The sequence below is a fragment of the Lissotriton vulgaris genome, chromosome 3_1 (genome assembly GCF_964263255.1).
Source record: "Lissotriton vulgaris chromosome 3_1, aLisVul1.2, whole genome shotgun sequence".
Classification (NCBI taxonomy): Eukaryota; Metazoa; Chordata; class Amphibia; order Caudata; family Salamandridae; genus Lissotriton; species Lissotriton vulgaris.
The window spans coordinates 1,740,737,129-1,740,763,397 of NC_141689.1; the positions used below are offsets into that span (position 1 = coordinate 1,740,737,129).

Below are 26,269 nucleotides of genomic sequence, written 5' to 3' on the forward strand. Positions count from 1 at the left end.
AAGATCCGTTTTGCGCCCACAGCCAACCAAAGATTTGAACCCTGGGCGTGCGTCCGTATTCAGCAGTGTACATCCGGTCACTCTGGTGTAAACTGGGCCGTGTCGCATGGCTAGTCACGGTACATGACCGCAACCAATCCGCGGCCAGCACTGCAGCAGGCCACATAGCCCCTTCCATTCCTGATGACGCCCGCAGTCCCTGTTCCGCGCAGAATTGGAGAGGGGAAGCCTGGCAGGGAAGGGGTTAAAAGGGTCGGGGGGTGTGTTTGCCCCCAGCATTTACACAAAGGCACTACATTGCTCAAGCGCTATGAAAGAAATAGAAGAAAAGAGTGGTGTTTACTTTATTTGAGTATGTGCGACGTAAAGCACTCTGACACCCTGCCCTGGGTGCATCGTGGCACTATCATCCCAGTGCAGGGCATCAGCGCTTTACATCGCACCTACACATTCTACATTAACAATAAATCAGGTGTGCGCATCAAAATAAAAGAAGTGTACATAAAAGCGTGGGGGTTACAAGGTGTAGGACCTCCTCCCGGTGATGTCACGCGCCTTCTGCCCCCCTTTGTGAGCCCCCATCTTTAGGACGTCTGCTCTGGGGTTAAGAGAGGCCAAGTTACAACTTTCCCCCAACTCCTGGTTCAGATGAAGCAGTGCATTCTGGGACTTGTAGTCTCCGCTCAATGCTCCTGACATTAAAGCAGGGGTTGTGAGTGGAGGCTCCCTCTGGCGGTGAGTATGGAGGGGGGAATCCTATGCAGAGCGGGCGGGCTTACCTGTGAACCTGGGCAGCCTCCCAGGGCTGTCTCACCTGAGACGGCTGCAGTCAGGACCTCCAGCCTTCTCAGGCCCGGGCCCCCCACTTTGCTGCTCCCTGGAGGTCGCGTCTTGGCCACTCCTGGCTTCAGAGCCCAAAGCGCGAAGGATGCTGGAACCTGTAGTTCTCAGTTCTCAACCTCCCCCGCTATAAACTGCGCGTGGGCGGGGCCTAGACAGCAAGCGTCGGGGGGGGCGCGCCTTGAGGGGGCGACATGTATGACTTTACGTGTGCGGCCCTGCCCCCTGGTATTACGGGGGGGGGAGCGTGACAGGAGCGCACCAGGGGTCTTCAGTGAATCTTACACCCCGGTCCCGTGTTTACAGAGTGTAGCGCCGGGGGATGGAAGGATCCGGAATTCTCAACTAGGAGCTATGCAGGGGAGGAAAGCGCCGACCCGCGAGGCTTCAGTGGGGGCGCAGGGGGGCCGGGGTGACCCAGAGCAGGCAGAGAGGCCTCTAGGAGCTGTGTTCATGGACAACCCCCTCCCCTTCTCCACTCCTCTCCACCCCACCATTCATCCATCCCTCACTGTCTCCCGCACTGCGGCCCAGCTCGAGGTGCTCTCACTCACCTTCAATCGCGTGCACTGTAGGAGAGTCTGCACCGCCCGCGCCTAGAAGGCCCGCCGCCTCCAGCGGGCGCTTTTATACCCCCGCGGGGCCGAGTCGGAGGGCTCGAGGGGGCGGGAGCAGCAACACCCGGGGAGGAGGGGGGCAGACACTGTCTGCCCTCACATGACCCGACGGGAGGGCTGGGGCAGAGTCCGTGCAGGGGGGCAGGAGTGTTTGGAGGGGGAGCCCGTGGAGTTCCTTCAGGACGGGGTGATGTGTTCATATGTTCCATCAGGTCCGAATGAGACCTTCTGCGGACTGTATAGCGCCCCCCTGGGGGCGCCAACACGGAAGACTTCGAAAGCGAAAGCAGCCCGGGCTGAGAGTGAGAGGACGGGGGCTGCCCGCGCATGCGCGCTCGGAGCCCCGGCGCCAAAGCGGAGTGCGGCATCTGAAGTCCCGGGTCCCAGGAGGGGGCCCGGGTGAAGACCAGCGCTGCGGAGGGAGCTGGAGGCTGACGAGAGAGACAGGGACACGGAACGGAATGCGCTGAAAGAGCCCGGTGAGTGAGGGGAGGGGAGGGAGGGGAGGGGGTGGGGGGGGATGTGTGCGTGCATCTGTCTGTGGTGTGTGTGTGTGTGTGTGTGTGCGTGTGTGTGCGTCTGTCTGTGTGTGTGCCTGCATGTTTGCCTGCCTGCGTGTGCATGTGTTGTGAACAGCCTGCCGGAATCGGAGCGCGTGTTCACACGTGCGACCTGATAATATTCCGGCAGGCTGCGTGCGCGTGCCAGTCTCTTGTCTCCTCTGGGTAGTCCTTGAAAGCCGAAAGGACTGAAACAATTGCAATAGACTCGCTTTGCGACAGCAGGGGCTTCCGCCCCTGCATCGCAGCGAGACCTAATAAGTATTATATATATAGCAATGTGCATTGAAGACTGAGTGGATGTTGAAGTGTCTGGGTGGAGGATTTGGTAGCACTGTGATTGACTATCTATTAGTTCTCTTAATGTAAGGTATAGTGATTAAACAGTGTGAATATCTATCTATATCACTCTTTTGTTGCGTAAACTACTACATAAGTTGGTTACCAGCTATTTGAAAGTCTATATTACTTATTAATTAGTTAAGTGAGTATTTGTATGGGATAGTGAATGTGTGTGTCGTTGGGTGGGAGGTATGTGACTGTCCAAAGATGTGTAAATAGTTGATTTAGTAGGTATATGAGGTTAAGACTGTATGTGGAAACAGTTGTTTGGACGAGTGAATGTCTTTATGGGTGTGGTGATGAGTATTATTATTATTATTAATATTAAATTAGTTTTGTAACACGCACAGCTACCCAAAAAGGGTTTCCTGGCGCCTAGCACACAAATTGCTAGAAAAGGAGCAGTCAAGAACCATTTTCTACTAAAAGAGACCCGTTTTAAGATTTCTTCAAAAGCTGAGATAGGACGGGTCATTCTTCAAGGACACCGGAAGAGAATTCCAGATTTTGGGGCCAAGAAAAGGAACGGCCTCCCATTCTTGCAAGTTTAAATCTGGGAATCACGAAGCCTCCATGGGCTGTAGAGCGCAGGGGACGAGAAGGAATGTAAGGATGGATGATCTCTTGCGGATACGCTGGTGCCACACCTTGTTTGATTTTAAAGATGTAACACAGGGTTTTACATTTAATTCTTTGATCAATTTCTAAGCCAGTGAAGGTCACGTAAATACGGCGAGATGGAAGCCTGTCTAGGAACTTGACAAAGAAGGCGTACTGCAGAGTTCTGAACTACGTATACCTTTCTCAGTACCGTTGGGCAGCTACCGAGATAGAGAACATTGCCGTAATCGAGGCGAGAGGTGATGAGTGCCTGGACTACTGTGCGTTGGGTTGAGGCAGGAAGCATCCAAATGACCTTACGAAGTCACCTCAAGATCGTGAAACAGATGGCAGCAACATCGCCACCTGTTGTCTCATAGAGAGACTATCATCAATAATGATGCCCAGATTACGGACATGGGTGACCGATAGGGGAAAGGAACCCATTTTCTGTTTTCCTGTGGATGGAAAACAACCATTTAAAATGCAACGCCAATAAGACGGAGATTTTGCCCTTGGGGAAAAATGTCCACTTTTGCCCGAGTAAATGGTGGCCAGAGGATTCTTCCGCTCCGCCCCATTCAGTGGAATCGGCTAGAAACCTGGGGGTCGTATTTGACTCCGCGCTTTCCTATCACCAGCATGTGAGGAATGTGGCAGTAAGCTGTTTTAGTATTATTAAATCTTTAAAGAAATTTTTCGACTTCCTTCCCAAGGACTCAAGAAAGGCGGTGGCAGTGGCCCGTATACTCTCCCGTCTAGATTATTGTAACGGCCTGATGGCCGGGGCTCAAAAGGCCACGTTAAAGAAACTGCAGAGTGTGCAACACGCTGCTGCCAAATTGGTATTGAAACTACAGAGGAAATCTTCTGCATCGGCTTCCCTCAAAAACCTGCATTGGTTACCCCTGCATAAGAGGATTTTGTTTAAAATCCTGGTGACTACCTTCGAGCTCTCAACAACACAGGTCCGAGGTATCTCACTAGGCGATACACTCGCTATAATCCTCCCAGAAAGTTGAGGTCATCTGATGGCAACCTGAATAACATCCCTAGATTCCATTACAAAACCAAGGGGGGGGAGACCCGGACTGTCTTGGCCTCTAAGGCTTGGAATGCCATGCCAAAAGATCTCAGACTCCTGGACCAAGATAGCGTCTTCAGAAAGCAATAAAAGACCTGGATTTTCAATCTGCCGGATGCCTATGTAATGGCTGCAATTTAGTATCTGTAAATGTATTGCACACTTTTTCAGCGCCAGGATGCTCCTTTCGGAGCGGCAGTCGCGCTATACAAATAGCGAATACAAATACAATGGTGAGGGCCCCATAGGTCCTTGTGCTTGCCCAGGATAAGGACCTCAGTCTTATCTTCATTTAACTTCAAAAAGTTAAGGCACATCCACTCCGTCACTTGCCGTAGGCCGCACTGAAGGGCAGATGTTGTAGTGTCTTTAGTGGTGGAAAGCAAGAAGACAATCTGCATATCATCCGCATACGAATATAGGGAAAGACCCGCCTCTTCCACAATCTCTGCCAGAGGTCTGACATAGATTTTGAAGAGTAGGGGGCTTAAAATGGATTCCTGTGGGACTCCATGTGCTGATACGAATATAGGGAAAGACCCGCCTCTTCCACAATCCCTGCCAGAGGTCTGACATAGATGTTGAAGAGTAGGGGTCTTAAAATGGATCCCTGTGGGACTCCATGTGCTGATACCAGATCTTAGATGATGCCTTAGCAGAAAAGACATGAAAAGTGCAACCCTCAAGGAATGAAGCAAACTAAGATATGGCAGTGCCGTCCAGCCCAAGAGACCTAAGGGCGTTAAGCAAAATGTTATGCGACACAATGTCGAATGCGGCACTCAAATCTAATAGAATGAGTGCTGCAGTTTCCCCTTGATCTAAATGCTGGCGCAGTTTCTCAGTAACTCCAAGCAAGCGGTTTCAGTTGAAAAGTTGGCTCTAAACCCGGATTGTGAATAATGAAGAAAGCCAACTTTATCTATGTATTGTGTCAGTTGAGTATTGATATGTTTCTCCAAAATTTGGGAGAAAGCCGGAAGCAGAGATATAGGTCTAAAGTTAGATAGTACAGAAGGATCTGCTCCGGCCTTTTTCAACAAAGGGATGACCATGGCTCGCTTCCACTGGGGGGGTACCAAGGCCTCCCGCATAGAGGCGTTAAGAAGATCGATAAGGACGCCTTTAGATGTGGCAGAGAGCTGACAAACGATGTTAAAGCAAAGGATCAAGAGGAGACCCAGATTCAGTGGGTGCCAGGAACAAATCTTGGCTATCTGGTCACAATTACTGTGATATGTAGGGTCAAATGCAGAAGCCATACTACACAAGGAAGGGGAAGGAGCAGAGTGACTTGTAAATAAGTTCAACCTTCTGAATAAAGAAGTCAGCAATGATGTTACATTGATTATCATCAAGGACAGGAGGAGGAGGGATGGTATCAGAGCCAGCTAACTTATTCACTACCGAAAATAGAGCCCGAAGACGATTAGATGCCTTAGTTATTGTGTTAGCAACGTAAGAAATGCGTTCCTCTTTACACGCTGAATGATAACTTTTAAGAGCAGCTTTGTAAGCATCTTTACAAGTTAAAGAGTACGATCTCCTTTATCTTCTTTCTAGTGCTTTACATTTAGACTTTTTAACTTTAAGATCGTTTGTAAACCATGGGGCAGCGGGTGATGAGTAAAGCCGCTTCACACTCTATGATGGAAATCGCTTCAAGTTTACAGAAATGAGTAGATTTATAAATTATAGCAATCCCCCCGCCTTTGCCTGTGTCTCGATCTTTCCTGGCAATGACATATCCAGGAGGAAGAGCAGTGGCAATGTCTGGGCCCAAACTGGCATGAAGCCATGTTTCGGTCAGAAAGAGTGCATCTTGATGTTCAGTACTAAGAAGGTCAAAAATATGCTTCTTATTTTTGGCCAGAGAACGACAGTTAAGGCTTAAAAAGTACAAATTCTGGCGACGTGCCATTTTGGCAGAGGTGGTGCTGTGACAGACCTGAATGCCAGTTCAGGAAATGGTGTTTATCAGACGCATAGGACCCATTGTAAAATTGCATTGAATGCAAGTAATGTCGCAACAAGGAGGAGTACATACAGCGCATTTAGGAGAAATATATTTACTAAGTCTGTGAAGTTGCAGCGCTGAGTATGTAATTCTCTTACTTACAGTGATCCCATTTTGGCCATAATTTCTGGGCGCGTCAGGGCGCAGACGGGCTTGCCTCTGGCATATAAAAGGCAGTGTATGTGACTGTTGTTGTATATAAATAAGTATACATAAGACTCGGTGATTGTATGAGTGACTGTATCGAAAACGTTATACATGCAATAGTGATTTTATAACACTAAGTATGAGTTACTATATGAATATATAAAGTGGTGTTTGTATAAGTGTGTAGCAGAATAAATGTAAGTATGAACAATTAAAGTGAGTAGAATGACTGTATTAGTGAATATGATGTGTGCTGGTGTGTAATGTCGATGTAGGTGTACAACTTATATATATATATATATATATATATATATATTTTTTTTAAATCTTTATTTTGGTTTAATAAAGAACAAAGAGAAATAACAGCGGCAATCCCGCACATCGTCCCACGCAGGGGGCATAAGTATAGTCTATTAGTAATGATGCTTAAGCAACAGCAGGCTGCCAACGGGCAGAATAGAAGGCCAGTGTTATTTGGCTAAAGGGAGCAGATTTAGGCTAGTGCACAGTCCCCAAGAGCCATCGAGTTAGATATGCAGGTGCCAGTAGAAGCCGCACGTGCATACAGATTATAGTGTCCGGATCTGAAAGGCCTTATCTGTGTGGGTGCCTCAAACAATAAGTAACATAAAACAACCCCCCCCCCTTCCCCCCCCCCCCCCCTCAGTGGTGACGACAACAACAATCAACAGTCATGCAACGTGGTTCCTCTATTAGATCTGAAATAAATGGAGCGCTCGTATGGAGGATGGGCAAACTGCAGATGGTAACCCCTTGGCAAGATAGCGGACCAGAGGTCCCCAGCGGAACTGAAAGTCTTTGAAATTGCCCAGGAAGATGTCCGCCACTCGTTCCAAGCTAAGTAATTTCCAAAGTCTTGCGTGCCATAGGGAAATCGCCGGAGCCTCCTGTTTTTTACAGGCTGACGCCAGGGTGAGTTTGGCAGCTACAAGACAGAGCCACAGGATTTGTTTATCTGCTCGCATCTGATGTTCAACAAGTGGGTCTCGAAGGCCCAGTAGCACACAGGCTATAGAGTCCTCCACCGGGTAACCAAGGATACCCTTAATATGGGAAAGGATCTCTTCCCAGTATGGTCGAATAATCGGGCAATCCCACCAAATATGGCGGAAATCCCCAAGCAATCCACAGCCCCTCCAGCATCTATCAGAAGTAGACGGGAATATACGATGGAGCTTGGACGTGTACAAGTACCAGTCCATAAGCGTCTTAAGGTGGGCCTCTCTCAGATCCAACGAGTGGTTGTGTGAAGCAATATCGCGCCACAATGCTGACCACTCCTTGTCAGAAATGTCCCGCCCCAGAAGCTCTTCCCACTGTCCCATATATGGGGGATGGGGCGACACTGCCGAGGTAAGTAGTGGTTGGTAAAGAAAGGATACAACCCCCTTCATAGCTGAAGTCCGGAGAATGAAAGCCTCAAAGGGTGAAGGAGGTCTCGTGGCCGCATCGAGGACCCCAGGACAGGTTGCCCAGTGAATCATCTGGACATGGTGGAATCGCTCCGACGGAGGGACTTCATAGTCCCTCATACAGTTATCAAAGGTGAGCGGAGTATAGCCGTGGAACAGGTGGGTTAGAGCCCAACATCCTCCCTCCCTCCACACCTTGAAGGGCCCCTCCTGTAGTGCCGGTGGAAAATCCGGGTTAAAATGTATAGGTGTGAACAGTGACGGAAAGGTGGTCCAGCGGTCATCAGCGGCCAACGTATCCCACACCTTTAGGGTGGTACTGGTGGGAGTGCTGATGTAGGCGTTCTGGGGCCGGTCTTTCTTGGGTTTCCAGGCCAGGTCCCATATAGATCTACCCACCACACTCCTGTCCATGTGTAGCCAGTGTTTCTCCGATGTCTGCTGGGACCACTCCACCAACACTCGTAATTGTGCCGCTTTATAATACAAATGCATATCGAGAAGGCCCACTCCTCTCTCCCCGCGCGGCCATCGCAAGGTTGCGAAAGAAAATCGCGCTCGACCCCCCCCTGCCAAATAAACCGGAGCATCTGGGTCTTAAGGCGCCGAAAGAAGTCCACATCCAGAGGTATGGGGAGCGCGTGAAAGAGATACAGGTATTTGGGGAGGAGGACCATCTTAATGGCGTGAGTTCTGCCCAACCATGATATGTATTTGGGTTTCCACCGATCCAAGTTCGCCCGGGTTTTTGCCAGTAGAGGTGGAAAGTTTGCAGAATATAATTTCCCAATTGTGGATGTCAAACGGACTCCCAGATACACGATAGAGCTGGAGGCCCAAGCCAACTGGGTGAGAGGCCGCACTCGTTCCACCTCCGCAGGTGAAAGCGTGAGATTCAGGACATAAGATTTGTCGTAATTGATCTTGAAGCCGGCCACCTCCTCAAATCGCGATAATACCCTCTGGACATGTGGCAGAGAGTGAGCCGGGTCCATAATAGAGAGCAGCACATCATCCGCAAATAGAGAAATTTTGTGCTGTTCCCCAGTAAAGGGAAGAGCCCGTATATCCCCGTGCTCCTGCACCGCCAACGCCAATGGTTCAATGCTCAGGGCAAAGAGCAGGGGGGAAAGAGGACCGCCCTGCCTGGTGCCACGTGAGTGCAAGAAAAAGGCAGACAGATGGCCGTTTACCGAAACTCTAGAGCGGGGGGTGCTGTAGTTCGCTCTCACCATTGAGTGGAACTTATCCGAAAAGCCGAAGGCAGCTAAAGTGTGGAACAAGAAGCCCCAGTTCACCCGGTCGAAAGCTTTTTCAGCGTTGAGGCCTACTAATACCGCTGGAATCTGGAATCTGTTAGCTTTCTCTATCAAGTGGACTACCCGCCTAGTGTTATCATGGGTCTGACGCCCCTTAATAAATCCAGATTGGTCCGGATGTATGAGTGCCAGCATCAGATCCTGAAGTCTACTAGCAATAATCGAGGAATTCAGCTTGGCGTCGATATTGAGAAGGGCTATCGGGCAATACGAAGAGCACTCAGCGGGATCCTTCCCAGGCTTGGGTATAATTGATATGACGGCCTCAGCCAGCGAGCCGGATGCTGCGCCGGATTCAGCCATGTCATTAAAAAGGGAGACCAGAAAGTCGCACATCTCAGTGGCATACGTCTTGTAAAAGATGGCAGTATAGCCATCGGCCCCGGAGCTTTATGGAGTTTCAGATTTTTAATGGCATCAAGCACTTCGTCGCGAGTGAAAGGGGCAGATCGTTCCACTCCTTTGAAACCTGCGGAATGGGAAGGTTGCGCAGATATTCCCATTGGGCCTCAGAGTCGAGCGTGTCCCCTGCATAGAGGTCTGAGTAGAAGCGGCCAAAGAGGCAAGCCTTGACCTCACCCCGATGCTGCAGCTCTCCCATCGCATCTTGAACCCCTCCTATGTAATCCCGTTCCTTTTTTTCTCTAAGTTGACGTGCCAGGTGTCTCCCCACCTTATTCCCTTGGGAATACGAAAGATGCCGCAGTCTCGACAGGGTGAATTCCGCCCTATTATTATAGTGGGCCCTCAGTTTCCCCCTAACCGCCGTCAAAGGGCGGAGGGTCAACCTAGATGGATTTAGTTTGTGAGCTTGCTCAAGGACTCCAAGTTCTCTCTCCAACTCTTCTCGTTCTTTTCATCGCATTCTATTGAGGTTAGCGTTAAGAGCCAAGCAGGTGCCCCTGAGCAATGCCTTAAAGGCGTCCCAAGTAGTGGATATGGACATATCGGACACAGGGTTGAGAACAAAAAACTCCCTAATAGCCTTCCGTGCTGGAAGTATCATCCCTTACAACTGCCGCCGGGAAGTACCACTTTCGAAGACCGTCACCTGGTGGCGACCAGCGAAGTCCAAGCACGAGTAGACTGTGGTAGAGACTGACAGCGGGAATATGCTAGAGTCACGGACATCTCCCCTGAGGGCCTGACTAAGAAAGATGTGATCCAGGCGAGAGTAGGTGTTGTGTACATGGGAGCAAAAGGTGTAATGTCGGGACAGAGGGTGCATGGAACGCCAACCATCAATTAAACCCATGTCACCAAGAAGCCGCTGTGTCTCTGCAGAGAACAAACCTGCAGCAGCCCTCTGGGGTCCAGAGCTATCCATATCTCTACTCCACACTAAGTTAAAGTCCCCCATAAGAAACAGGTGTCCCTCAACAAAGTCACCCACCTTCCGCAGCAGGCCCTGAAGAAAGCCATTTTGTCCCAAATTGGTGGCATACACCACAACAAAAGTGCTCAGTCTACCATGGACCAGACCCTTCACCATCAGCCATCGGCCTTCTTTATCGCTGCGCACGTCCATAGGCTGAAAATGAAGTGCCGCCCGAAAGAGAAGAGCCACACCCCTGTGTTTCGTAGAAGCAGATCTATATATGAGGGGAAAATGCTTGTGCCGAAGGCGAAGTTTATCCCTACGCGCCAAGTGAGTCTCCTGGAGACCCACGATATCAAGCTGGTGGTCATTTACATACTTCCACACCTTCTGACGTTTTTGCGGTGAATTCAGGCCTTTGACAATCCACGTCCCAATACTAAGAGGCATCATGAGACAACAACCTCCCCCCTGTTACTCCCGTACCACCCGCCCCACTCCTCTACCTCCCCCTTCGACGATCTTAGTCAACACGGCAGAAAGATAATATGCAAAGGTGTCCAAGAGCGAAAGGATATTGGCCATCCCATTTCTCATCCGATCCCCATCATACCAGAGCCCCCCCATCCAGCAACCCCAGCCTCCATCCCCACTCTCGGTTCTCCAGTAGGGACAAGGCCCTCCCATACAGCCACCCCATAGCCTCATAATCAAGTAGCAAACATCTAGAATCCCAGAAGCCAAGCATAGACCGCCCTGAGGAACATCACGCAGATACCATAGAACAAAAAACGCAGTCATCCGTCCATACCCATCGCCACCACAACCCTTCCCGCACCCCCCCCCTCCCCTTGCCCCCAACGAACTCTTTTAGTACCACCCCCCCCCCATAAAGCCCCTAGAACTGCCCTCAAAACAGTTGAGGAATAGGAAGTACCAAGAAAGGAAAAAAGGAACAGAAAAAACAATGTACTTAACAGTCCTTGTACATGGAAGTCTGAAGATTCCTCCGGGGGATGAGGACGGGTCACCAGATGGTGTGCCCCAAAGGCCACGTACCGGGTTGTCTTCCCAAAAAGTACAAATTTACCCACGGTACCTTAAGGTATGTGTCCCTCCGACGCCAGGCCGTCAACGCTCAGGGTTCAGGCCGCCCCGGAGCTAAGCTGTGTTGTCGTCATCTTCGCCAATGCAATAGGGGCCACCGCAATAGGGGCCACCGCAGCCCCCAGTCCTTGTGAGCTGCTTAAGAGCCGAAGGAGAAGAGCCCTTATTTCGCCGATCAAACTCCGTCTCAAGGCTCAAGCTGCCCCAGAGCTCTCCTGTGAGGATGATTCAGTTACAGAGGTGACAGTAGAAACCGCTGCGCCCCTTTCCTGCAAACTGGTTGTACGATCGGGTCTCCTCGAGTCCGCGTCCGACCCACTCTATGCCAAGAAGAGGAGCGTCTTCTTCGCCTGGATGGGGAGCTCCTGCCCCCGGGGGAAGGGACAGTGTCATCCAAGCCCAGAAGTTCCTTGGCAGCCTGCAGAGAGCGAACTTGAACCAGCCTGTTCTGCCATCTAAAGATAAGGCGGAAGGGATGCCCCCAAGAGTAGGACACTCCTCGTTCCCGCAGGTAGGTGGTCACAGGACTGAACTCGCGTCTCTTCTAAAGCGTCGATGGCGCCAAGTCCTGGTAAAGCTGGGGGTGGTGACCCCGGAACTGTAGAGACGGAATGTCCCGGGCTTTCCGCAGTATTCGTTCCTCAAGCTGCAAATCATGAATACAGACAAGGATATCGGGGGGAGGGTCCCCACCGAGCCTCGGCAATCCAACTCTGTGGAACCTGTCCATCTTGATCTCGCCAACGTCGTCCTCGCCAAGGATTTGCAAGAAGAGTGCCTCGACCTAACCCTTCAGATCACCTGCTTCCCCATCCCAGGGCACCGCTCGAATGCGAATGTTGTTCCGATGTGGTAAATATTTGATTTACCGTCCTAATTTCTATGCAGGTAAGTACTTAATCAATAATAACTCAATCGGAAAGAAAGAGGCAGAGTCCGTGGTGTTAGAGTTCTTTGGGGTTTTATTCCTTAAAAAGGAATGGTTCTAGAACTGGATATCATGTTCCTGCAACCACAGGGGTTCAGGAAGGGATAGAGCAATATTTTATTGACAATACATAGCTTATATACTTAAGTCTCATTATAGAAAACCAATACAGTAGGCGTAACAGCTGAGAGAAACAAGATAACAGCATCCACGTGGTAGTGATACGTAATTAGAAGGCGTGAACTAGGCGTGAACATAGAGGTGTGTACTAGAAACGTCACAGGTAGGTGTCACAAGTGGGTGGCAACAAAACAGAATCTTGTAATGTCAGCAGAAATCTGAGGCTTGGATGCGCGCGCAGCTGCATGACGTGTGATTGACGTGCAACTGGAGGGTGCAGGGGACTTGACATTTACACTGGCGGAAAGAGACAGAAGTCTGGCATGTCAGATCAACTCGTACCTCTATCATATCTGATATCTGATGTTTGGGAACCATATTATCTAAACGGAAAAGGTCTCTGGGGCAGAAGCTATTCTATACTGACTGTGAGTGCGTGTATAAGCGCCTAAGTGTCTGCATGAGAATGCGAGGGGCATGGGCCTACCATGGTAACAGAGGCTATGAATTACTTGCACGGAGACAGTGAGGCCGGGCCCTTTGCTCTGCAGCTGGGGGAATGTTTACTTAAACTAGTAGGCAGGAATGCATTTTCGAGGAGCGGAACAGATAATTCGAAGGTTGAATACAGTCTTGGCAGGCAGCAGGCTGAGCTAAGCGCCATGAGCCGCACAGGGAGTAAGGCAGAGGTCACGGGTACAGAGACAGCCTGGGCTGAGGTTTTCGGAGTCAGAAAGCAGGAAAAAGGCTCGATGGCAGAATTCAGGGCCTACTTTGCCAGAGCTGAAAAACGTGTAAAGTACACTACAAAAAGACGTTGGCATAGCATACTTGGAAACGGAATATTCAACCCATTCAGGGTGGGTCTGAAAGAGGACATGTTAACGTTGGACGCAAATGTATTTGCGTCTTCATAGCTGGTACAGGAGGGAAGTTACATGCACTTTAAGCTGGTACATGGAGACGGTGGGGTACACGGTAGGGAACATTACTTGACCATAAAATTTATATTTCCTCACCGACTCGGTCGGTTCTCCAGATCTTCCGCGTGGGTTTGGAGGCCTAGGTTCTTGCTGCAGTTGATGTACATCACTGGCCACATTCAGGTCGTGGTCCTCCAGTGTAGCCACCTTTTCACCAATGCCATCTACATCTCTCCGCACTTCTCGCAGGTCTGAAGCCAGCTGGGAGCGCAGTTCAGTAATGTCTTCCTTAATGGAGGCAAAAAGTTCCAGCATGAACGCTTTAGTGGCCGGGGCCTCCCCGTCGTTTGATTTCGGAGAGGAGCTGGTATCGGGAGACGCCGTTTGCTGGGATCCCCTCGGAGGTACATCCTTACCGGCCTTCTCCAGCTTATCCTTGCGCGTCTTGTTAGACATGGCGTTGCACCGCTCAGACCTTATATTGCTCCGGCGCTTTCCCGTGCCAATGTACTAGGCCGGCGAGCACTGCCGTACCCCCGCCGATGGAGCGTGCCCACAGCAATGCCGGTCTATCTCTATACCACTACACCCCAGATGGGGTAGGCTGTTAGTCAGGAGTTAGTCAGGAGTCTGACTCTGTCCGGCAGGCCAATGGAGACCCAGGGGCTCCTAATCCAGGGCACAAAGGTCGGACGGGTTCGTCTCCCAGCCTCCGCTAACCCAGGGGCCCGGAAGCAATGTCACCTCATAGCCGTCGCACTTGGGCTCCACGTTGCTGCCCGCTCTGCAGGGCTCCGTCGCTCACTGGCCTTCAGGTCCAGCCATTGCAAGATACTGCACTCCCTCGGCCACGCGGTGCGGGCACCTGGTGGGTTTGACCGTGCTATCTGCGCTAAGGGGGGGCCGCTCACCCCCTCCTCGATCCAGGGGCCCCCAGCTGATCCCCAGGCCGGGTCGATGCCGCCGATCCCCTCTATAAGTCAGCCCCCCGCCGCGGCGGTATTCCGGATGGTGATGGGGAGGTGCCGAGGTACAGCTCCGATGGTCCCCTCTCGCTGGGCGCCTCGCCGGAGCTCCTCCGATCAGCGATTAGCCCGCTGTGCCTCTCTCTACCAGCCGCACTCCGCAGTGGCCGTCGGGAGGCAGAGGCGCGCAGCCAGGAACGTGCCGGCGTAAGACCTGCCGCCGGCGCCGGGACTCTCACAACTTCAGGTCGGGGATCTCGGGCCTGCTCTCGTCGCTGCGCTCGCGGCAGATTGTGGGCGCTCCGCTCCTCTCAGGGGCCAAATCCTGCCACCGGGTTGCGCCCCTTCAACTCCGGGCACACAGCGACAGGGATGGGCGCCAAAAACGTGTCGCTCCGGGGTCTTTACAAGGCTAAGCTAGTGGCGGCGCCGGAGGGACAAAATTACACGTCTCACTCCGTCGCCATCTTGGCCACGCCCCCTCCCTATAGGTATATTTTAATAGTGTTCTATTGATCTTTGTTAGCATGTGTGAGTGAATCTGTAGGTAAGTGATTAGATGTATGTGGATGTAGTAATCACTGAGTGGGTTTTTGGAAACTTGTATTTGTGTGACAATGGTTTCAAATATTGTACTCCATATTTTATAATGTGTTGAAAGGTAATACTAGAGTATGATGAGATGTATCAGATTGTCACGTGGATGATGTCATCAGTAATGTCACTGACCATGTCATGAATGATGTAATATGTGACATCATCAGCAGTGGATTGCGGGTGTTTGAGTTATAGTTAGTACAACTAACTATAACGGGGGACTTTCAATAGTTTTATACAAGTGAAATGTCCAGCTAACTTTGACACCCCTAAAACCTATGTTTTTTTCAGGGAATTTCAAAGGTTTTGTAAATGACAATTTTTAAATGTATTTATTGTTATTTCTATTTTATACTGATTTTCTACATTTATTTTTAGATATTTTATTTTTGAAATTACATTAGAATTACATTATACATTACAAAATATACTTTCTCAGAATGAATTACTTTAGTTTAAATACTTTGCAAATAGACTTTTGTACAGTAGTTACAGTTGTTGCCATGGGCAACTCAATTTCAAACACAATGCAACATTGAGGTCAATGTGAATTGCAATTAATTACTTTTTGGATTACTTTACTAACCGGACTGGATCCTAAATTCAGTCCTGAAACATCACCTGTAAACAGTTGAGTAAAAGCATTTTGGTTACATTAGTGATTTTTAAGGAATATTATTGTATTTTAAAAGATGATACTTACTCAGTGGTGGATCCTGGTTCCAGCACGGGTGCATATCCTGTAAACAGTGGAAAGAATACGTTTAAGTCATGAAGGCAATTTTTAAGGAATATTTTTAGTTTGTGAAAATAAACACTTAAAGATTTTTCTGGTGAAACCAGTCAATGTTAGCCTATGGAAGGAAATTCAAGTAACTGGTAAGTACTGTTAGAATTACTTTTCATGATCAGTACTGGGCTCAAAGATGCAGCACTGACGACTTTCCTGAAAACGGGTGAGTAAATCGGAATTCGTAGTTCGGCTGATTTTAGAGGAATATTTGTACGTTTAAAAAATCAACACTTAGAAACTTTTCTACTGAAAACCACACAATGGATTCCTATGGAAGGAAATACATGTTACTGGTAGGTACACTTAGAATTACTTTTCAGGGTCAGTGCTGGGCTAAAAGATGCCGCACTGGGTTCTCTCCTGATAACGGGTGAGTAAATCGAAATTCGTAGTTCGGCTGATTTTAGAGGAATATTTGTACAATGGTGAAGGAAGGGCGCGGGGTCTGAGGTTACATGTGTGCAAACACGCCCTGTGGCACGTTTTAAGGTGCGGTATTAAGGGCCCTTGAATCCTGAGGTCCCCTGGGGGGGCCAACTAGCCCACCAGGTACCTCTAGTATGCGCCAGGGTGCTGTGTTGCAGAGAGCTGTTCAGAGGCCATGCCCCTTTTTACAACACTCTGCAACGCAGCTCCGTGGCGCTTACTAGAGGTACCTGGTGGGCTAGTTGGCCCCCAGGGACCCCCAGTGTTCAAGGGGAATTTGTTCCTCCTCTGCAAGCGCTCCAGGGGGCGCTTTTGAAGAGTGGTGCAATGAGGGCGTGTGGCCTCCGGCAGCGATCCCGTTTTTAATTTTTGTTTTCTTTTTTTAAAGAAGTGGGGCTGTGTAGCCCTCCAGTCTTTTTCTCGTTTTTTTTTTTACTCTGGGGACCCCATGCCCCAGGGCCTGTCCCCAATTTTATTTCTAATTTAAACATTTGGAAGGGGGCCCATGGCCCCCCTCCTGAGGCCCGAGTCTGCCCGGGGACCCCATCCCCCAGGGCAAGGACCTTTTTTAATTTTTTTTTTTTATTAGTAGGGGGGCTGCCTTACCCCCCTCCTGTGGCCACTTATGGCCCCGGGGACCCCATCCCCGGGGCGGCACTTTTTTTTTCTTCTTTTTTTAAATATTCGTTTTGGGGAGGGGGCTGCGTGGGCCCCCCCCCTCCCGGGCCACTAATAGCCCCGGGACCCCATCCCCCAGGGCTGTCCTCACCGTTGGGGACCGCGGGGGTCCCCAATCCCCCCACGGTCCCGCCGGCTCTCCGCCTCCTGCGGGAGTCGGCATTGCTTTTCCATATTGGTGGCAGCTAACATGCTGCTCCCCATATGGAAAAGCAATTTGCTTTGCTTCAATGAAGCAAAGCCGTTTGCAATGGCAGGGTTGGAGCCGTGAGGCTCCCGCCCTGCCATGGCAAACAGCAGTGTCCCAGGGGTGGCCACCCTGGGACACTGCAGGAGCCGGCCCTGGGGGGTGACGGTCCCCAGGGCCATCGAGGGCTCCCGGAGGGAGGCCCCACATTTTTAAGAAGCCCCGGGGGTGGCGGTCCCCGGGGATGCCGGGGCCTGAGAGACCACCCACCCATTTCTTAGAAGCCCTGGGGGGTGGCCGGCCCTGGGGCTGCTGGGGGGGGGCCCATGAGCCCCCCTGCATACATTAAATGGTGGGCTGGGGGCCACAGAGCCCCCCAACTAATGTTTTAAAGCCCCGGGGGGGCAGTCCCCGGGGCTGCAGGGGGGCCCTGTAAGCATCTACGCATATATTAACTAAGAGCCCCTGGGGGTGGTGGTTCCTGGGGTAGTGTGGGGAGGATTGGGACCCCCCACACTATTTTCTTTAATAATGCCCCCGGGATTTGGCCCCCCCGGAGGCAAATTAATATATTTAGCGCGGGAGACCGTTTCTTTTTATTTTTATTGGTAGGATACGCGGATCCTACGCGCATCCCGCGATTTAACTTTTTTTTTTTTAAATGTTGGCCCTGGGGGTCCTTGTGGGACCCCCTGAGCAGGCTTAGGGGGTCAGGGTGTGTCTACCCTGCCCCCTTTTCGCGTTTTGCGATGTTTTTTCTTTGGTTTCTTGTGCCTCGGTTCTACCGAGGCACAGATGGCTTCCAACACTTCCTGATTTGGAGTGTTGACAGCCAATTAAAAAGCAGCTCGTGCATGGCAGGGTGTGCTTAAGGTACGTGGATAGATACGTGGATCCACCGCGCCCATAGATATATAAATGACTTTAATTGTCATTTTCCCAGGAACTAAGGAACAGATTTACACAAAATAAGCAAAAGGCACGAGTCTGAACCAAGGACTACCTCTTTGCCAAATTTGGTGTAACTCCGTTCAGCAGTTCGGGCTGTAGCTGCGGCTAAAGGTCCTATGGGAAATTGCATGGGGAAAACGCGTTTTGGGACCTCCCTTTTTTCTCGGCCCTCGCTTGATGAATCATCGTGAAACTTTCAGGATAGGAAAGACGCACACCAGAGGTAAAGTCCATAATCAAGACTACTAACCTCGCCTTGCACTTATTTTAATAGCACCAGCCGGAGTTTTCGAATAAATTTTTCTTACAACCTACTGGCCAGGTGTCTTTTTAATCCTCACCACACCCTTCACTCACATTCTCCCATATACCCCAGCACAAGCACACAACACACACCACACATAGTCAACCACTCTAGTGCTCCCGCGCAGCCGCTGGTCGTAGCACGCCGCATCCCTCTAGTGGGGTGCGAAGACCCCGATGATGAAGCATGACACCAAGGGGCCTGTTGGTGTGTGAGGGGTATTAAACACAACACTGGGTGTCCCCCATTCCCTAGGGTGTACACCCTGAGTAGGATTCTTCTTGTTTAAATATAGGAACGGACCGGAGCTGGCCAAAAGTTTGGTAAATTTCACGCAGATTCGTCAATCGGTGCCAAAGTCATTCCAAATAGAATGTTGCGGATTTTCTATGGGTAATGGGTCCTAACTAGAACTACCTACTGGCGACCGCCAGTAGGTAATATAATGTATATCTCCTTGCCTTGGGCTGAAATTGTGATCATGCTGCCATTGTTTGTATTCCACAGATGGCTGCGTCGCCATATGGACGTAATAACAAACCCATTTGTTTCACAAGCGTTTTGGCATTGCACATGAAGCCAAAGCAGTGTGATAGTTTTCTCACAAAGTTTTTTGTGTCAGCAAGGTCAGTGTTTTTAGAAACGAACCCAAGTTTCACATATGCAAATGTGTCAAAGGGTGATGTGACAAAGTGAAGGCAACTTTAGGAAAAGACAGTGTACATGTAAAAGGGCACTATTTTTTACCAGGTCTAACTTGGGCACATGAAAGTATAAGTATTTCAAAATATCAGGAATTAAAATGTGTTTTTTTTTGTTGTTTTTGGTTTTGTTTATTTTGTAATTCGAAGTGTGATGGAAACTAAGATTTATATAGGAAGAAAACAAATCCGAAAATCAGAACACTATACTTGATGTAAAAAGGAAACATATTTGCAGAAACTCAATTTCCAAATATTGTACACTATTTAATATTATCAGTAAAAGTAAATGTCTGGGTTATGTTATGGCCATTACAATGGAAAATCTGCTGATTGCAAGTAAGTGTGCTACCACTTCATGCTTCTGGCATGTATTTATTAAAAGTGATAGTTTTTAAACATGATTTGAGAAATATTCCTCTCTCCATCCTGATGACATTGCAGTTAATGACCTAAAAGGCAAGTCAAGGGTCATGTGTATCTTAAATGTGGCTAGATCTGTGTTGTATATGGAGCAAATATTTTATTCTTTTAAATCAAAAAGTTTTTTTTGTACAGCTGACCTACTGAACTCTCATATTTGAAGGTGCCCGAATATGTGATAAGGGCCTCTCAGCGAATTAAAATATCTGCCCAGGATCACATAATTTCAAGCCAGTTTATGGGTCAAAAGCATTATAATTAGGTTGAGTTGATTATTGAAGCCACTAGACCTGCAGGTCTAGTAAATGTTTTATGATTTTTCGAGGCCTGATATTGTAGAAAATGCTGAGTTGTAGAAATTGGTGTTCGCTTTTATTGGATGATTAACTAGGTTCAAATTAGCAGAAAACGAGTCGGACCTTTCTATTACGATCCTTTGTACTTACAAGCATATTCTTAAGCAATGTCCTGTACAGTACAAAGGAGCAATATAATGTAACCATTATTATGTGAGCCTCTCTGCACTAAATTAAATTACAATGAAAATATTAGCTTTTTATTCAAACTTTTTTTATGTCTCTTCTTTGAGATTAAGTAATTATGCACATTTGTAGGAATGATAAAATGCATTAAAAAAACCTGCACCTTCTGTTGGACTAAATCCTAACTTAGATCACATCTATCAAGGCCCAGGTTAAGAATCTATATCACCTCCGGCCATACTGTATTGTCTCTGATGCCGCCACAGAGAGGTGAGCTTTATTAAATGTGAAATGGCCTAGAGTTTGCTGGACTCAATGTAACCTTGCCCTCTTATTTCCTCTGCAGCTTGTTCGATGGGTAACAGTACAAGCAGGCTCTATAGTGCTCTTTCCAAAACACTCAGCAGCAGTGCTGTGCCCCAACCCCAGGAGCACTTACAAAATCCACAAGATGAGGATGAACTTGATACAATCGACCCAAAGGCTCTCCTTGATGAATGCCATGAAGTTCTGAAAGCAAGACCTGCACGACTACAGAGGAATTTCATGAATCTGATGAGTCTCTCCAGTGGTGACCAGCATCCCATTCGAGTAATGCAGTGGAACGTTCTAGCACAAGGTATGTGTGTTTAAAACCTTCGGTCTAACTGAGTGTTCAACGTTTGGGATGAGCATACCAGACCAAAGAAATAGTGAAGGAATCTTAAACGTCGACAAACCTTGTAATTTACAAGGACTGGAAACACATTTCGTAACAACAGAGTTTATAGTTGTAAAACATGACTGGCTGTCCAATTTTAAATACGCTCTATTAAAAGAACAGCACACCCGTAACACTGAGTTACCAGACCACCATCAAACTTGGTGTCTCTTGTTCAAACTATTTACGATAATTTATTCAGAACTACTTGTACTCCTTTCTGAGTTGGAAGATGTCCTGACCTTAGACTGGCTATTAACCTCATAGGAGCGTCGAACGTTCAGCGCCCAGTGCTGAACGTTCGAAGAACGAATGCTGGCCCGTCGGCCAACGGTCGTGCACAGCACTGGCAAGGTAGTGCTCGCGACAACCGTTGGCCGACGGCAGCACTTAAGGGGTTAATAAAAACACTTGTGTGGCCTGCTTGAAAAAACATTCATACACCAAACAAGACAGCTGGGACAGAAACGGAGAAAAGCAATGTTTAGCTGTGTGTTTATAAACTCTGTTAGCCAGCCATGAGTAAAGACAACAGAGCCCGCCAAAAATATCTTCACAGTATTTCCCTAGTAGTTGTCAGGCCCTAACTTATTGTATAGGTGTTCTTTCTGGACCCTCCTGTGCATCCAATATAATATATAGATTTGCGGCACTGGGATCATTGAACATCTTAAAAACAGTGCAATCCTATGACTTTAAGAAAACTTCCTGTGCTTTTGCACTTGCTTCGCATACGTTTTTTGTTAGTATTTTTAGTCTGTAGTTTTGGCCTTTCCACAAGTCCAAGTGGTTGGCAATGACTACAGTGCATGCTGTTGCTTTACGTTTAGCAAAGGGACCTATTTCCACTGTCCCTTTTTAGGTCGAACCTGGGCAGCGCATGCTCTGCTCTGCGAGGCATGCTGTGTTGAGGTAGAGACTTGAAGTTCCACCCACATTTTTCATTGGCTTGCGTCATTGTCCACTGTGGCTGTTCATTGGTCAAAAGGCTTAGTAGTACCGCCTTATCTCAGTTTATAACCTCCCATGGCGACACCCCCTGTTACATGTGTTGTAGTTCGGTAGGCTTTAACTACAGCCTCCGACCACTATTTTCTCAAATAGCTTTGACCTGCCTGCTGTTGCAGGCAAGACACGCTCTCTCCTAACGCTTTTTAAAATTTGTACAGCATGCATTTGCAATGCATTAGGTCTTGCATTTGCGACAGTTTAAGCTATTGTCATTGTAAATGACCATAAATATGCAGAGATACCTCTAGTCTGACCTATACATTTTGATCTGGCGATTGAATCACAAAATATTTCAAGGAGGATGCAATATATAGAAAAAAACTTATTTTATTTAGGCATATTATTTTTTATCGCATTAAATACACATTCATTTTTTAAAAAAAAGGATTTTGTCATAATTATCAACATTTCATATAAATAGATCTGTGTGACACACTCTTTGTAGTGCGAAAACTCTTATTAGTAGCAAGAACCCCAAAACAATGTCACCATCAATTCATACCATTCATTCCATCATACACTCTTCAATATTCACTCACCAACCTATGACCTTACATTACTAACAAATAGACACAAAATAGTGAACATACAACAATAAAACTACTGAGAAAACCCTATAGGTTTTACAGGACCGTATATTCAAAGTCTCGTTTTCAAAATGTTCTACAATTTCCAATCTCTTTATTCCTTTTCTTCTTTTACTTTTTTCCTTTTTTGTTATAGCTCTCTGTGTAGGGGTCTCAGATGCGTACGGCCTACGTACGTTTCGGTGATTGGTATAATTTGGTTCACCTTCTTCAGGGCCAACATAAAACTAAACAATAAACAGATATGTGCTCTCTATGTTTCAAAACAAGGGGTTCTTTTGTATCTTTTCTTCTCAGGTAGAAGCGTCTGTCTTTCTTGACTGTGGTAGTAAAGAAAGACGGACGCTTCTACGTGAAACGGACTGAGGGGCCGGACGGTGCACGTAGAGAATCAAACTATCGAGGTGCCGTCCCCCATGTCCGCCATCTAAACTTAAGGAGCCTGATACTCACAGACAACTCATAAAGCCCTGATAAGGGTTCGAAAACGTGTCATTCGAACCTGAAACGCGTCTGGATTCTGCAGGAGCCAATTGTTTCATTAAGTATTTCTGTGAAAAAGAAAAAACACAGTTTATGCTCTTGCTTTCACTGAGCTTTAGTTGTCATGAAATAGGAATTCATTTGTAAATATTAATGAATTGATGTGTCAATATGTTGTGTTCTGTGTTTTCATGTGTCATATTGATTGTTTTCCTTTAGAATTTTGTATAAGTTGTTTAGTCATTGTTATGATTGTTATAGTGTATTTTTTTTCTGTCTCTAAAAGAAACTTCATAAAAAAACAAAAATATGAGTAATGGGTATAAATAAAATTACCTGCTCAGGTGTCATTGATTTACACTTGTCTTTTTCTAAATAAATTCCAATAATTGAGGTGTGGGCACTTTCCATTGGTTTATCAGCAAATAATAAGCAAGGGATCTGTTGACCAGCCAATTTTGGGGGATCCCCACCACAGTTAAAAAGCTCCCCTATATTGCCATTTATAAAAAGGGTAAAAAGAGTAGGTGCCAAGACACACCCCTGGCGTACTCCTTTCTGTATAGATATTTTCCCAGAAAGGGCAGCATCATTACTCCATCTCACCTTTGCATAGGTTTCATGGTGCATGCGAATCAAGATGTTAACCAAATAAACCGGCATCCCCATTTTCCTCAGGGTAGCCCACAGCTGTTCCCGATTTATAGAATCGAAAGCAGTCTTCAGGTCCACGAACACAACATACAGGTGGCCCCTATTGATGGTGACCTCTTTCTAGATCACCATCATAAACCTGAGGACCTGGTCTGTTGTGCTCGTGGAGTCCCTAAAACCTGCTTGGAGGTCCGACAGAATATTTACTTCATCCATCCAGTCTTGAATTAGATTCAGGATTACTTTACCTAAATTCTTTGGGGGGACGTCAATTAGACTAATTGGCCTGTAATTCTCTGGTAACCCTTTGTTCCCCTTCTTATGGATAGGAATCATTTCTATGCCCAACCATGTGGACGGGAGCGTACCTCTCTTAAGTATAGCATTGAAAACTACAGTCAGGACCGGGCCCCATACAACCGGCTCCGAACTAAAAAGATCACCTGGAAGTCTGTCTAGGCCAGAGGCCTTCCCTTCTTTAACAAAATGGGGCTCGTTGTTCCCTCAGCGTTTACAAAAAGCTGTCCGTAATAGACTTCCCATACCTGGGGCTGTAGGTGGGTGTCAGATTGAGCCATCTCCCCAGATTTATCTCTAGCTAAAAGGTCCCAAAAAGCTTTACTAATCTTTTGATGGGAGGCCACTACCAGAAGCCTCCATTTTTCAATTTCCCAATCTCTCTTGGCCTCCCTTTGTGTTTTTTGATAGCTTTTCCTGCACTTTCTTATGGTAGAGGAAGAACTTCCTTTAACTGCTCTTATCCGGGTTGTTCTAGCCATTTTGCAGGCATTATTAAACCATCGGGCTGAAAATCTATTCAACTGCAAGTTACCTAACGGCTTACAAAAATACCTCTTAATATCATTTCTCAAGTTCTCAAACACCCTTAAAGGGTCATTTTTATTGCCATTTTCTGGATCTATGTTAACGATAACTTCTGACATCTTTATATAGATCTGAGCTAACACATCTTGTTCAGCCAGAACATTTCCCCACTTAACTCTTCTTCCATCCTCACTTGCTATTACGGGGGGGGGGGCGTTTATACTCTGAGGGGCCCATGATCGCTGTCACTTCTTTCTAGGACTTTCATATCTTTAACATTAGTCCAGAGATCTAGATCTACCAAAATATAATCCAGTCTGAAGGTTGCTTCATTCATACGGAACTGGACCCAAATATTTCAAATGTTGCATTACCTATGGAAGGCCCTTAAGGATCACCAGATTAGATCTACATAATGCTGTATCTGGTGATCAACAAAATGCTCACAAATGCAAAAGTGGATTGGGGGCTAGTTAGGAATCCGTATCCCCTCAGACCATCTAACAATCTCATCAATTAGTATTTACTGTGTTCGCATATAGGAAACCAAGCTTGTAAGAAAGGAGCTGAACCATTGGGGAATGCATGGGTAGCAATGCAGGGCCTGCATGCAAGAGTACTTGTGATGGGGCCCTCTCTGACTTCTTAAAGGTGTACACTTTTTTTAGAATTATAATGAAAATATTTTGTACCTGGTTATTCGATCTGGCTGATTCCTTTTGAATGAAAGGAACAAACTAATAGCTCTGTATAACTTACCGATCTTCTCAACTGGGTTAGGTCTTAAAATAATGGTGATCCTCTGCTTCCTTCCAAGAGGACAGTAGGATGCTAAACCAGACTAAATAGCCAGAAATTGCAAACCTGGGCTGCAGGCAGACTAAAACAATAGACTGTGATCTTTGAATATTTTTTTGGGGGTTAGAGCGGGGTGTAGAAGTGCAAAGTAACTTGGTGTCACTAGTTTAAAAAGCTTCTTTGAACGCATTGTCATTCGTTGTTGTGGGTAGTAAAACTGGCTATGTAGGGGTTGCAAATTTCTATTGTAGCATTGTTTGGTGGCTCTCTGTTTTTATGAGGTGACTTAATAACGTGGTATCCTAGTTGGGTGTCTTGGTTTGAAAGGCATAACGAATTTGTGTCTGCCATCTTCTTTCATACCCAACCAATTGATTTGATTCGGATATTGTTTCAGGTAATGGATTTTCACTTTTTACCTTTTTATATTATGATTTTCAATTCTTGATTATTAAGACAATGGTTCCGGTTGTGATTACTTCAGCCGAAAGGGATGTTAATAGTAAGCACTGTCATCTTACTTGCAGCTAAATTGTGTTTCCAAATGATAATATAACCCTATGAGGTAAAAAAAATATATCCTGGCCAAAGCTCTTACAGATTTTCATTTTAACTAGCATACATAGGCAGTACCAATTTTCTTTCTTCAAACCCATCAAGCTATTGGAGAAGCGAGGTTGCACCTGCTTAATACCAAAAAGCTCTGTTATTCAGTTTAAGGTGGCATAAGTGTAGAGTGGACTGGACAGTGTTGCTTGGCCAGCAAGGATTGTCCAAGTGGCACAGTCGTAACTAAGAAGATACTTTTCATACAGAACTGTTTCTTCTATTAAGTAGTGTAATTCTGCAGCTGGTAAAGCACCGATGTATGCATGGTCTAATAGTAGAAAGAAGATTTACAGCCACTACTTTTCTGAGGATAGGTTGGAGTGCTGGGTTTTTGCCGGAGGTTTGACAAGTGGCTACTTGTTGTTGTTTGTATACATTTGTCAAACACTCTTCCATAAGGGTGTGGACAATTTCCTCAGTATTTTATTTTTACCTCCGATTCCTCGATACAAATTTGTTGGATAATGCTGGGTAGGTCTTTCAAAAGACCTGGAATTTTCAGATGCAGTAGTAACTACTAAAAGAGAAACACGCATACCTTTTTTGTTATTGTTTTTTTAAATTTATTTTTTATAGATACTGTTTTCTTTTCTAAAAGATCTTTCTCAGGTCCGCTTTCCCTCATGTTCTTTATCATTTCTGGGTCCCAATGTGGTTCGGAAATATCAGAGTACTGAGGATCACTGGCCCAGAGGTGCCATTTACATTTCAGCCTGTTGGTACTACAGGGCACCGGCGAG

The 26,269-nt window shown here is 47.2% G+C and overlaps 1 protein-coding gene across 2 annotated transcripts in view; it reads left to right on the forward strand.

Moving 5' to 3' along the window:
- NOCT (nocturnin) overlaps window positions 1-26,269 on the forward strand; it is a 62,811-nt gene that overhangs the window by 29,752 nt on the left and 6,790 nt on the right. For both annotated transcript variants that reach the window (XM_086962166.1, XM_086962167.1), the window contains exon 2: window positions 20,209-20,481. In XM_086962166.1, the coding sequence (XP_086818292.1) occupies window positions 20,209-20,481 (273 nt within the window). The remainder of the gene's footprint in view (window positions 1-20,208; window positions 20,482-26,269) is intronic.